This window comes from Mixophyes fleayi, chromosome 4 (assembly GCF_038048845.1).
Source record: "Mixophyes fleayi isolate aMixFle1 chromosome 4, aMixFle1.hap1, whole genome shotgun sequence".
NCBI classification, from domain to species: Eukaryota; Metazoa; Chordata; class Amphibia; order Anura; family Limnodynastidae; genus Mixophyes; species Mixophyes fleayi.
Window position 1 is genome coordinate 213,321,962 of NC_134405.1, and position 14,852 is coordinate 213,336,813.

Genomic DNA, 14,852 nt, shown 5'->3' on the forward strand with positions numbered 1-14,852 from the left:
ATGTAACATTCATACCAATGTAATGTACCTAATAAAATGCACAGGTGAGAAAATACAAACCATTTCATTAAGTGAGATTGCATGGAAACCATATGTCTTTGTAATACCTATATAAAAACATGATCATTGGAAAATTAACTGACTTATTGTCATTTTAGGCAAGTCGTTGGCTGTGGAAGAAGCTAAAGTCTCAACCTTCAGCCAATGGATCCCTACCCTGTCCTCGAATAGGTCACAGTTTTTCTCTCCATGGCAATAAATGTTATTTGTTTGGTGGCCTGGCCAATGAGAGTGAAGACACCAACAACAATATTCCCAGGTACAGCTATACATGTGGTAAACATTGTTGCTAACAGACCAACTATAAGGTTCATGTGCAAATTTTAGAGCAGGAATAAGCAAGTGTTTCAAAAGGGCAACATAAGTAATTTATTTTCACTTTTGTTAATGTTAATAATGCATAATAGTTTTGGTTGTTCTGCTGGGACAACTTTATTTCTGATGAGTTTGTTGATTGTTTATGTTTACCATCTGTTGAAATCATATTTATTATTTACCTAAAATTACCAACAATAAAAGTGACAGGATGGAGATGGCTCTATAGACAGAAATAGTCTAGGCCGGTGGTTCCCAAATTTTTGCAGTTCCCAGCATCCTCCTCTCTCCTGCCGCTTCTCACTGAATATGTCGGGCGTGATGACGTCACGCCCAGCATTCAGCGAGGAGGATGTTGGGTCCCGGGCGCCGCCAGATTGGTAAGTTTTTGGTTGTTTTTTTTTTTTTTTCTTCATCTTCATTCTGGCCACGGCACCCCTGTGACAGCGTGCGGCACACAATTTGGGAACCTAGGGTCTAGGCATTAAATATACAGAAGTGTACGCCACTTTTGTAAAGCAATACATTGGCAATGGAATCACATTGTCCTGCTGTTTTGACAAAATCTAACGCTGTTAGTATATGCTGAGTTAAGTCCTAATTGCAGCATGGTTAGTAACATGCATTCTATTCTTGTCAAAAACACATGTGAAAATGCTTATATGTGCCTTGTACTTCTGGCTATATTGCTCTAAGCATATAAGTAAATTAGCTGGTTCGGTGGGCTGATGTTCATGTACACTAATGTTATTTGGCCATTCTTAGCCATTGTGCTGACAGTTGGCAGAACTCCTAAAGTTTGATGTCACAGAACCTCTTCTCAGGAGTAGTGTGATCCTGCAGATATATGGGATTATCACATTCTCATTAGTACTTATGAATATGTCACACTTGCTCAGAAGATGGCTAACTACAAAGGCGAATTTAGAAGAAACTATACAGTCTCAACATACATTAATCTGTTAAATTTAATTTATATGTTCTGATATGTTTAATGTGCAGTTATGTGAAGATAACAGGTAATCTTCAATTCTGAATTAATTATAATGCAAAGAATTCAGCTGTATGAATCTAATGTCTTGAGATTATTTTTCATTTGTTTCTCATATTTTAGGTACTTAAATGATTTTTATGAGCTTGATTTACGACCAGGAAGTGGAGTAGTGGGCTGGAATATACCACAGACCAAAGGTACCCCGCCTTCTCCCCGGGAGTCCCACTCATCCGTGGTGTACAGCAGAAAGGATCCTGGGAAATCAAAACTTTATATCTTTGGAGGAATGTCTGGGTGTCGACTTGGTGACCTTTGGGAACTAGACATTGGTGAGCAAAGGAAATTATTAGATGTAGTTTATTAGTCTGTAGAAAGTATGGATTAAATTTTAGTACACTATAAGAGCATATTGGTAAGGTAAAGTAACATGAAAAAAAGTTTGTGTTTCACGCAAGAATTTTGTGCCTTCCAATGCAGTTTAAAATGGTGGTAGGGGAGAAAGAGATTACTTTATATAAGCTGTACAGAACATCCTTATCTTTGGCACAGTCTCAGGTCAGAACAATATACATATTCATTGCTGTATTATTATATAATAATTTTAAGATACAGCATCATTTTGCAATCTGGTGGAGTACAGCAGAGTATAGTGTTTTAGTCTGGAGTAGACCGTTAGAGCCAGGAATGGCAGATGTCAGTATGCCCACTGATAAAATTAAAATAATGTCTGATTTTTACCTCTCATCAAAACTTAGGCCCATGTTCTGATATTACAATAATATAGACTAGTGATATTGAGAATGTGTAGAGTTGTGAACAAATTCCTTCCAATCACAGAGTTCCCCTTTTTGGTAGATGCTGCTTCTACTTTTAGTTGTGTTAACATTTTTATATAGCACAATATGTGTCTGTAAAACTAGTGGTAGCTGTATAGTCTCTTGTATAGCATTGTAATTTGTTATAGCATATTCAAGGTTGCCAGCTCTGGTTACAACATATTGCAGTTAAAGTACTGTGCTGTTCCATTTCTTTCAGCCAGATATCATCATCATCATTTATTTATATAGCGCCACTGATTCCGCAGCGCTGTACAGAGAACTCCTTCACATCAGTCCCTGCCCCTGTTTTAATCAACTAATTTGTGATAACCTGATCACCTGTTGTTTTGTAGTAGAGATTGGAAGTAGTATGCCATTGAATTAAGAACAGTTTACAAATAAAAGATATAAAATGCTTAAAGTGTCCACTTAAATGCAGACTAAGGCTGAACTTTCATCTTAAATGTAAATGTTAGTATGTAAATCATGTGATTGACCTAAATACATGTGGGCTTATATAACAGCGCTAACTAATAACATTCACAAAAATAGGTGTGTAAAAATAATGGTTATGTTATTATATGTGTGTGTATAGAAGTAAGTTTTATATATAATGCACAAAGTCTCACCTACATTTTTAGGGGGCCAGCTGCATAGCAATATAAATGCACTATATGACTACAAAAATAAGGGGTCCTGAGGCCTGGGTTTGTTCTCGACAAACTGCACTAGACAGTTTGTCAAGAACATGGTAAAGGATTATTCACCTGATTAAATCACCTTTATCCACTGCTCAGTAGTCCATTGCCTGCGCTCTTTGCACCACTGGACACGCAAACATGAGTTGCAGTGCATAAACTGCTCATCACACCGGGCAATGCAACTATGGCATTTAATATTTGAACAAAACAAATGGAACCTCGCTATACATTTAAAATGAACAGAAGTATGTTAGACTTTCTAGACCTTTTTTATTAGAAATAGAATAAAATGGTCAAATTATAATAAGTACATTTTAAGAAGTAGTAGACTGAATAGCTTCATATTTTTCTCGAGCTGTCATTTTCCTAAATGTAAGGACAATGTACTTTATTCTTAGTACAGTATTACTCTTACCAATTATTACCTAAAGTGGGCAACATCTTAGTTCACCACTTAAAAATGGCTGCAGAACACGTGTATGAGTGGTTGGGCAAATGAGAAGCTGCAATGTCCTTGACTGGTGCTTCCACTCAACCCCGTCCAAAACCACTGAGCTGGTGAAAAACACCTGCAGAAGGCAGCCTCCCTGGGCTCCAGAGTGGGTCCGGAGCTTTAATTCTCCACTTTCTCTAGATGATATTGCAGCTTTAAGACAGAATTATAGTGATAATGATTAAAAACAATATCTTTATCACAGAGGTTTATTGAGAGCAGCTAATATGATAAAATACTCCAGGATGCTTCACTTATAGTACAGACAAACTAGAAAAAATTGTGACAGTGTCTGAGAATAAGTGTATACAACACTAACCGATTAACCTCTAGAAGAAAATAGTGTAAATTATATATCTGTTTATATTATGTTTTTTATTATTATTTACCTGGGCTTGTCTTGTATTATTTTAATCATATGACTCTCTCAGTCATTATGTGAATAGTTGCCATTCAGTTTTCCTGCAGCTGTGTTTAGGTTAAAAATGAATGGTATAATATATAAGAACAGGGAGTCATGCTCTGAATTTTCTTCTAATGAAGTTGTTATACATTGACGTGTGATAGAATTTTGCACTACTATTTGGACCCTTTGTAACTGCTATAGCATTTTGGGCCTGTAGTCTTGTTTCTGGAAGCATTGATGCTTGCACTAACAGAGCTGTTGCACTGAGGAGAGCATAGTTCCGTTGGAGATGGGATCATATTGCATTTATGATTGCTAAAAGTTTTATCTGTGGATCCCCTAGATTTTAACTTAATGTTTTACCTTTATTAAAGGTGATAATGTTTCTGGATTGTGCTATATTACAATTGTGACACCCTCTTTGGATGATCATAAGAAAGGCTGTCCGAATTAAAATTAGGATGGATATCCCTAATTATCAGTCTCACCCGCAACATTAATCACTGTATGATTGGATGTTCTCTCTCCTCTTTTTTTCAGCTATACAATGGCTGAAAAATTAGACTAGTCAAAGTGTCCATTGTACATTCAGTTATTGTTGTTTTTATTAGAGTTTTGTTATCTTTAATAAATTGATTGCTTTTATTAATATTAATGATTCACATTTACATTGGGTTTTTTTCATCATTTATCCTATATATTGAATATTATTTCCTTTGGAAGTTTAATCTGCCAGTTTTATATTATCTACGCTTATTCTCAAGTGCTGTCCCAATTTTTTTCTAGTTTGTCTGTACTCATAATGGGGTTTGTGCTCTCAGTATTGCTGCTTAGTTTTTGTCACTAGTTCTTAGCTCCCTTAAGGTGATTTTCTTGCATAGGTCAACATTTCTTTCCTACATAAAGCACATCACACCATTTTTGAGTATCAGCATCCTAGAACTTCATGAAATCAGGTCCGTTTCTAGTTGTTCCTGTAAAAAAGTGGAGTCAATACTTTGCAGTATTCTTCTTAAAAACCTATTTTAGTCCTCACTTAACATGTAAACCAACAGTAGTAACCGTACTCTGTATATTAAGGCAACCAACCTCAAGTCTTTTATAGCCCCCAGTATGGTAAGCAGCAACAAGTAGGCCAATTCTACAACCAGATGTTTGCAACAGGCCAACAACAAAGGGGGAAATCTATGCTTCCACTGTATGCTATTCAGTTCCCCCCCAGAGTAACGCTACGCTAAACCCGTTACCCTTAATAATAATACAGTAACTTTAACCCTGTTTTGTGCTCGCAACTAAAAAGTCAGCTTTGCAAATTACCATATTAATGGTAATTATGTGCACTATTACCGTAATATCGGTAATAGTGCGCAGGTCGTGTTACTTTCGTCAGTAACGTGGCCAATTGAATTCCCCCCTAGGCGTTAGAGGAGGGTTTATCCAAAAGAACACATTTTGGATCTGTCAACACCAATAAAACTTAATATTGAAATTTACATATTCTCATATTTGGGATGAACCTAAAGTCTGTTCATGACCTTGATTGATGATTATTTCATGTCACATATTTTATAATTGCAACTGATACTTTTGGAATACCGCTTTATCACCATCACCATCACCAATTATTTATATAGCGCCACTAATTCCGCAGCGCTGTACAGAGAACTCACATCAGTCCCTGCCCCATTGGGGCTTACAGTCTAAATTCCCTAACGTACACACACACACAGACAGACAGAGTAGGGTGAATTTGTTAGCAGCCAATTAACTTAACAGTATGTTTTTGGAATGTGGGAAGAAATCAGAGCACCCAGAAGAAACCCACGCAAACATGAGGAGAACATACAAACTCCACACAAATAAGGCCATGGTCGGGAATTGAAGTCATGACCCCAGTGCTGTGAGGCAGAAGTACTAACCACTTAGCCACCGTGCTGCCCGCTATAGTTTAATATCCATTCATCTAGCATTTTTGAAAGGTTTTATTTTCCTCACTCCCTATTTAGGATGAATTGAAAAGATTGTTGGATCACATCATCACATAGTATTACACTATTTTAAGATTTCTATAACTTACCTGTTCTAAGAACCGACAAGAAACTGGCGCTGGTCTAATTAACCTAAAAAACAAATTGTATCTATGAATGTCGCAGCTGTATAAAAAAAGGACCTTTGTTAAATGTCCTTAAGAAGAAAGAAACCAAGCAAAAGACAAATACAGCGTTAATAATTTTATTGATTAGTGAAAGATAAGTGTCTCATACAATATATATGGCAGATTCTGTGGCGTGCATCAAGCATTTAACACACAGTTGATTATCTGTCTTACTGAGCAGTTAGGATTTTTGTGTTTTTTGGTTTTTTATGTTTAATATTGTGAGTTTTTATAATGTTTAAATGTATGTATTTGTTATATTAAATATATTGTTTCCAGCGAATCACTCTTTTCAGATGCCTCTTTTTCAATGCATTGTCAGGAACAGTTAGTATTGTTTGTAATCGATTTTAATTGATTACATTCATTTGTATGTCAGAGCTGTATTTGTTTTTTTGTTTGGTTTTCTACCTGTTCTAAGGATATATTTCCATTTATAACTATTTTCATACATTATTAACAATAGTTGTTATCTAGTTTACATTTGAGTTCTAATATTATTACATACATTGTATATCCCTGTAGATTGTATATCACTCCAAGCTGCTTCCGTTTTTCAGATCTTGTGTATAGTTTATGCGAACAGTAGAGGAGGAGCCATGTCCCAGTCATGCATGGTGTCTCTTTTGCAGTTATGATTTTTAAGAGGTGTTTTATGAAATTCATATTTTAAATACTAAACTGTTGGCTGCTTTTTCAGCTTGTCTCTACTATTGTATACTCCCCTTTTTGTTTTATTATGTATAAAACTTCTTACAAGGAAAAGTGGTGGTCTTCAGATTCTAGCTATCATTTGTTTAGTACATTCTAGAACAGTGATGGGCAACAGACAGCTAACTGAGCCCTGACCTGCTTTCCCCTAGCCAGCTACTCCCTGCCTTAGTCTATACTTTGTTAAAGCAGAGGATAAGGCAGACTAAATGCAGGTTCATCTGCTGCCTTTGTGGTTTATATGCTTGGAAGGAGCAGACTGGCTGTATGATGGCGGCCAGAGGAGATAGAAAGTACTATAGCAGTGGATGCTTAGAGAGTGGGTTTGTAGTTTCTTTACTGTGTGCCATTGGGATGATAGACTGGGTCCGGTATTCTCTTTGACGTTTGAAATTTTAGACAGGGCAGTTTTCTAAACAAGGGCTCTAATTTGTTCATACTCAGGAGCCAGTGTGTCATGTTGTATAGGGGAGGAGAATGGAATGAATTGGCGCAGTGTGGTCTTCCATCTTCATCAGCAGCCCTTTTGAAGGTTGGAGTGACACACATGCAGCCCTCGAAGAACACAAGGTTGCCTATCCTTCTAGAAAGTAACTATAATCTGATTGGTTGCTATGGTCAACACCTCTAAACAGGAAAAAATAGAAGTTTTTGTAAGATAAATTGTATTTTAGTGGTACATTTAAGTGATCCTTTAAAAGTGTTACCAGTGTTTCTCCTTTTTCAATATGGGAGACAGACAGTGGGTTATATTCCATATATACCCATAGTAGGCAGGGCACTGGAAGAAAATAAACTCTGCCTCTCCCCTATAACCCACCTGGTTCCTTGCTCTCCTTCAGTTTTTTCTTCTTTTTTTTTTTCCTCCAGTGTCCTTGTATAGGAGGTTTATTTATTGAAGTGCCTGCTACTACCTCTACTGTGGGTCAGAATCAGCTGTCCACTGTGTTTTTTCTTTCTTGCAGGGATAGTCTCAGCGATCCCCTGTGCGGCCGGCCCGGCATCATTTCTGGATGGCAGCCCTCGCTCTCCTCAGGAGCATAGCATCAGCTTTGTCCGTCTGCTCCCAACATGGAGGCCCTCTGAGGGTGCTTTGGGGATGGTCATCACTATGACCCTTGCAGTATTTGGGGTTCTTATGTGACAGGGCAGGGTGGTCTAAACAGAAGCTTCACCTCTCCTTTGGTTCCTCGATGACCAAATAACCTCTCCTGAAGCCCAGGCTCAGAGGAGGGAAAAATGGAATTTGGAATGCACCCTAAAGGCATGTCCTAGATGTCATTTTCCCATCATCAGATTTGAGGGACCAGCAGGATCAGTACCTGTGCATGTGATATGTGATGGCATAAGGAGTACAGGACCAATAGGATCTGGTGAGATGGTTTGTTCTACTTTACATGGATGACTTCCAACACCGAAGTGTATCTTTTTTTCTTCTAATACCTTGTTCACATCTCTCCCCACTTCTTATTTTCTTGTAGCATAGCCTTCCAGTTAGCACTTTAGTTCTTGTCCATTAGTGTGAGGCAGGGTAGATTAGATACCACTTTTGTTCCTTGGTCTCCCACTATTCTGGATGTAATATGTCTCTTTCTTGAGTCAGTATGAACAACCAAGGTGGGGTGTTCTGGATTCCTTGTCTTAGGCTATTAGTTCTGTGCTAAATTCCAATTAAATTTGCCTGCTGTGCTACAGAATTTAGAAACAACCCTTTAAAGCCATTTCCAGAGCATTTGTGGGCAAAGTCTGTTGCTCACTCGGTGGAATGGACATCCTGCCTCCCTCTCCAGGTGGGAGACATGATAGTGGGACTAAGTGTGACTTCTGCTTCCGTCCTGAAAATCTCCTTGCCAAAGCCTAATTTATGTCCCTCTCACTGATGCTCTGGAGGTCCCGAGGCCATTCTTTTTTTGTGTACCTTTTTCTCCCATGACTCTATTGTTTGGATTCTGTGTAAATCCATTTTGAAGGCTTTGAGGCACAACCAGCCATGGCATTTTCTTGTTCGACTGTATATCCCTTGTCAGGGCCTCCGCAGGAGCTCACTTTAATGGCATGACTCTTGAAGTCATGGTTTTGTATCAGAGGGGCCTCTTGGATAAGGGAGTTGTTACAATGTTTTGTAGGGTTTGGAGGTCCTATCTTTGCTGCCAGAATTTTTTCATATGTCCTGCCTTCTCTATTACTTCCAGAAAAGGGTATATATGTGCTCTTTTTGTGGTTTTATTCATCACTATTTGAGAAAAAACTTCTACAAATGGAAATGTTTCTTCCAAGTATGGGACATGTTAGATCACCCTTTAATTCTCGTGTTTCTCCTAGGAGCCTTAAATGAGATGGTGCTTTGAACAGTCCCATCTTTCCTTTCAATGTCTATCTCCGGTTTAATAGCAATCAGGAGATTATAGTGCCATCCTCAGAATTCTAACCTCAAGGAGTTGGTGCTTCACTGTTTGGATGTAGTGCGCATTCTGTATACTACTACTTGTATAGGTTAAAGGCCCTCTGCCATGCAGTTTCCCCATTTGTTCTTCTTGACAGCCACAGGAAGGGTTGTGTGCTCAGTTGTCTCCTACTGGATTAGGACATCAATCCTGATGGGTATATTCTATGGCATGGCCACTGCATTTGACCAGGGAAGTTAGTATCTCTTATGTGGTACATCATTGTGAATCGTCTGTCTGCAGAGGGGCCTTCTGTTCATCTCAACTCATAGAAAATTTACAGAATGGACATTATTTCTTCGTAAATAGCCTTTAATGGGAAGCTGTTCATTCTTAGGCATACATCCCCTCCCAGGGGGGCATTGTCTACCTACTACAGAAAGAGAAAAGTTGTGTTTTTTTTTTATTATTTGTACTTTCAAATAAATTCCTTGCTGTGATGCTGTAGGGGAGACACAGATCACCTAACACAAGCATGCTTGTTTTTTTTGTTCTACTCTGCTCCTCTTATTATTGTTTCTGTGCTGGGTTAGTGGAAAACTGAATAGGAGCAGGAAGGTTATGGGTGGGGGGAAAATATTTTCTTCCAGTGAAATGCAACTCATTCTGTGTCCCATTACAGTCTCCGAGAAAGATATTTAACGGTAAGTACTAAAGTTCCACTTTTTGATTGGCTCATATGTTTTTCCTTTGCATTTTTTTAGAAACCATGATATGGAGTAGTCCAGAGGCCAAAGGAGTATTTCCTTTGCCCAGAAGCCTCCACACAGCCAATGTGATAGGAAATAGGTAGGACATTTGCTCAGCATGCTGCCTTGTATAAATGTTCTTTCAAATTCTGAATATTAAAAACATGACTGGATTTTACTAGACTAATTGTTGTGCTAAATTACCAGACATGTTTACTTTTTCACTACCCTGTTATTTTAGATGTCTACTGAACAGGCACATATAAATTGATTTAACACTGTGGGTTTCTTATAAATGCAGTTTGCATCAGACGATGGAATGGTCTGTTGTCAAATGTTGACATTAGTATTTTTTATAGTCAAAATATATGCAATTTCAGTAATCCCTATAGACATTGCAATAAAAATGAAAACAAAACATACACCATGTTTAGCCATTTAGAAGGTACAAAAAAGCAAGTTAAATGATTTCCAGTTTTAAATGTAACCTTTGTGACTCTGAAAATTATGTGTAGCTTAAAATATATCCCCCCTCAACTGAAGCCAAGTGACTGATGATTCTGAATCTCATTGCTAAAGGGAAGACTAGTATATTGCAATCCATTCATATTTCTATTTCATAGAGCTCTATTAAAATGCTGGGGACTGACTGAGTCATCTACCTCCGAGAGTCTTATATTGATCCCCGAGAGGGGATCCCAAGAAGGGGGGAGGTCATATTTGATTAAAGTATATATTTCATTAGTGGGGTACATTAAAGGTAGAATTATCCTTTTAAGACATTGGTGAGACCCAGATAAAGATCACTTAAGTGGCCCCTCACTGTTTTGCAAGATATGACAGCTTACATAGTAAGGTTCAAAAAGGTCCATCCTGTTAGACTTGTTATAAATTTTAGCTGCTCCCAATTGTATTCTTTAAGTTGGGGGGGAGTTATTGACCCTATAAATGACAATCCGATTACTTGCCTGGATCAGTTACATCAGTCATCTAATAACAGATACATATACCTTTTCTTGTAAGAGTGGCATTCAATCTACTTTTAAATACTCTTAAAATTGGCCAGTCGACAATTCCATAATCTAGCTACCCTTACAGTGGAGGACCCCTTTCTTGTGTTTCCTCCACTTGCAGTGAAACTTATGTTACCAGAACAGTAGTATGGAAACAAAACATTGTATTGACCTTGCACACATTTATATATATCAATTAGACTCTAATGTGCATTTTATCCCCAAAGCATTTTATCTAATCTTGCTATTGTAATGTAACCCATTAGTTCCTTTAATTGGCAAGAATGCCTGCCACTGTACCTTCTCACGTTCTCTGATGTCATTCTTTAGCCCCAAAGCTTACCTCATATTTAAGAATGGGTCAGATTAGTGGCTTATACAGTGATAAAGCTATGTTTGTTTCACATGTATTTATCACTCTTTTTTTATGCATCCCATAATTTTAGTAGCCTTTGCAGCAGCTCCTTGGTTCTAAGAGCTCCTATTCTAAATGTTGTCTACTAATATATTACATTCAATTCCAGATTCCCTTCATTTGCATCCTAATTCATGTGTAAATATCATAATTATGGGAGCCTAGATCAGTGATGGGCAACCTGATACAATTCAGGGGCCACATGGGCGACCAGCTAACCTTCAAAAGGGACACACATTACCCTTATTCTCCGTAATATGTTAAAACAATACATTTAACCAAAGAAAGAGACCCTTACCTGTAATAACATATCAACAGGCATTTTAAACAAGTGTTACAAGCTATAACAAACAATTGTGACAATAAAACGGGGTCAGTGAAGGATCGAATGGCCGCCTGTGGCCCATCACTAGCCTAGATGCACAATCTTACATGTGTCTATGTTGTACTTCATCTTACCAGATTTCCAATGATACAAATTAAACTATTTACCTCATTCTGAATTTGTTCCATTTAGAACACCCCTCTGCTTTCTATCTTTAAGTCAGTTGCCTAACAGTGCACATACTTTTCCCTTTAGTCATAGTATTGTCATCTTCTGTACCTTTTGATTATGTGGAACAGTATCAAATGCTATTGGAAGTCTAAATATATCACATCTATTATATATATAATCTATATTATATATAATATATCAGCACTATTAAGCTCCAATTTGCAACTTACATTCTTTTGAAAACTAATCAGATTGATTTGGCCTGACCGGTCGTATGTAAACCCATTCGGATATTGTGATATGAGCTTATCTAGTGTTAGGGATATGTTACTAGCATGCCTTGAATTTCATTGATAATAATAAATTAGATATGATTCCCATGCTCAGATTTTGTTTTCAGTTTTAAATATTGATACCACACATGCATTATTGCTATATAACATTTGTCCTAGCTTCTGTTTCTAGTAACTAGAATGGGCCAGGTTTTCCCAATATTGCACTATAACAAAACAAACAATCCTATATTTTTTTTATTGTGTTTATAAAACAAAGCAGAACAAAAACAATCATATCTTTACAATTGTAATAGCACAGATTGTGTTATGTGATGGGTTTGCCCACTTAGCATTTAGATTTAGATTCAGAGCTTTTGTATGGTTAGTATACTCTAATATATGCAAGTTTTCATGCATTTTATATGTATGAAAATCACATAGATGTTAAAATACATTGATTATCATGATCTAGTTCCTATTCTCGTGCTAAAGTATTCAAGTATATTGCCAGTGTTTTTAATATATAACAAAAGGAAAAGCTTTTTCAAAAATGCTTTTACAAATACACACAAAATAATGAATTTTGATTTCAGTAAACTGATTATACCTATAGGCAAAATGCTCTCAACATCTATTTAGGGATTGCGCTACACTCAGATTTTGCATGAGAATAGGAATATTAAGAACTAGTGTTAGGTCTTGGGTAAAGATTGATTTAGATTTTGAGCTTGGGCTAATGTTGGGATTAAAATGTTAAAACTTTTAATGAGATTTAGGAATTAACATCCACCTTCAGAGATTTCTCTGTTCCAGGTAGAGTTGTTTATCTATCGTCCACTGGGGGGACACTGCACCATGGGGTATTAAATAATTCTATCGATTGAATGCTCCTCCTACTTATACCTCCCATCCTGCTGGGAATTCAGTTTTTATAGAGAGCCCTCCGGACAGGGAGTGTTAGTTTGTTTTTTGGCTGGACTGCCTCTTATGTTGAGTTGGAATTTACCACTGATGTGGTCACCTGGAGTAGACAGGCCAGCAAGGCATATTGGAGCGGATTGAGCAAGTGCTGGGATCAGCACCGCCTGCTGCAACCCCGCTTCCGCCATGGGACACCTCTTGGGGGCCCCCTTCACTGTTGACGGTGGTAGTGACTGGGAGCCCTGTGCTGCCAAAGCACCATCAATAGGGTGTAGCAGCACCAGACTGCACCGGGAGAGCAGCAAAATAAGTTCTCATTCCTAGCACCAGTGAAGAGGTTGTTAAAAATGTAGTCGATTTTGGGTGGGACCTTGAACATGCTAGACAAGGGGGCTATTGTAGTGTTCAGGGCTCTGCTTTGGAAGCTGGGACAGGTGAGGGCACCCTCGACAAAAACAGACCCACACTAAGCACAGTTGTAGAACAAGTAATAGGCCCTGGGGGGCAGACAGCACATATTGCACCTCCTTGCTGACTTATTTCAGCTGTGTTCTAAAGATCAGTCTCTACCAGACACCGTACCAGCAGTCCTGTTCTTCTCAATCTCCCCAGTTGCAGGTAATTTCTTCTAGCTTGGGTGGGATTGCATTGGGTGTTGTTTATTTCTGTACAATTTTTGCTGAGTTTATTTGTGTCTGTTGATACCTGATTCAGTTTTCCATATTGTGTGCTCTGTATCTGCATTTGCTTCTCTTCCTTTTCTGTCATGTCAGATAGAGGGAAGTCTAGGATTGGCAGGACTTCATCTGTGACTTTTTGTACTTGTGTAAAATATCAGGCTAAGTTGCCAATTGGACAGTTAGACAGGGACGCCTTATGTCATACATACCTGCAGGGGTCACCTGTGATTTGGTAGAACTGGCCTGGGCTAAGGCACTAGCGCAGTCTAATTCCGTGTTTACTACAGAGCTCGCTTGCTGTCCCCTGGTTGTAGGGGAATCTTCAGCCAAATACTCCATGCATCGCAATGCCACAAAACGGGCCAGTTTTAGCGATATGGCTGATGCAGGGTCATGTACATGTTTCCTCCGCTTTAGAGAAGTTTATAGAGAACTCCTCAACGGATAAGTTCCAGAAAACATCAGAGTTCTATCTTGGTCCCGTCCTGGAGAATGTCTGTCTGATTCTGAGTGCTCCTCCCAAGAACAGAGTGAGGTAGCAGAGGCATCAGACATGAGGATTCTATGTGTTTTGACAAGGACTCTGCAAAATGGGGTGGATGGTTTTGTGTGGGCAATACACCAAGTACTACACCTTGGAAATCGAGGCTTCAGCAGAGTCTGGGAATACGCTGTTTAAAAAGAAGAGAAAGCATTTGTGGTCCAAACAAGGGCATAAATTTAGACACAGATTGCAGACCCTTAATCCCTTACTTAAGTAGGATACAGATAAAGGGATATTCCACTTACAGTGCATGCCCTTATAGAGTGATTGTCTAAGGCCACCTCTAGTCTTATCCTGAATACCACAGCCATTAAGTATGGTACGGACAGGAAGTTTGAGATCATTCTTAAATCTAATTATGTAGCAGCTGGTGCTTCACTGAGACCCATTTTAGTCTCAGATTCGGTCAACAAAGCCATGAAAAAGCAATTCTTAAAAGGCTTGCAGTCTGACCTAGGTCTGAAATGGTGATCTTGGCAGAACACATTCAGTAGGCTGAATATCTGGTGGACACAGCCCTGGATTGTGGTCAAATTGGAGCCAGAATTTCAGCTTTGTTGGTCTGCTCTCACGGAGGTCTCTGGCTCAATGCTTGGGAGGCGAATGCAGAGTCAAATAAGACTCTGGAGTCTCTTGCTATTTCCGGTGTTGTTTTCTTCGAGCCAGAGTTGGATAAAATTGCTATCTTGTTGACTCGTGCAAAAGAGTTTTTTCCTACCAGT

General features: G+C 38.4%; 1 protein-coding gene across 1 annotated transcript in view; it reads left to right on the forward strand.

Moving 5' to 3' along the window:
- HCFC2 (host cell factor C2) overlaps positions 1 to 14,852 on the forward strand; it is a 67,123-nt gene that overhangs the window by 4,289 nt on the left and 47,982 nt on the right. Inside the window, exons 3-5 of the mRNA XM_075209297.1 lie at positions 159 to 319; positions 1,490 to 1,698; positions 9,802 to 9,886. Coding sequence (XP_075065398.1) covers positions 159 to 319; positions 1,490 to 1,698; positions 9,802 to 9,886 — 455 coding nt within the window. The remainder of the gene's footprint in view (positions 1 to 158; positions 320 to 1,489; positions 1,699 to 9,801; positions 9,887 to 14,852) is intronic.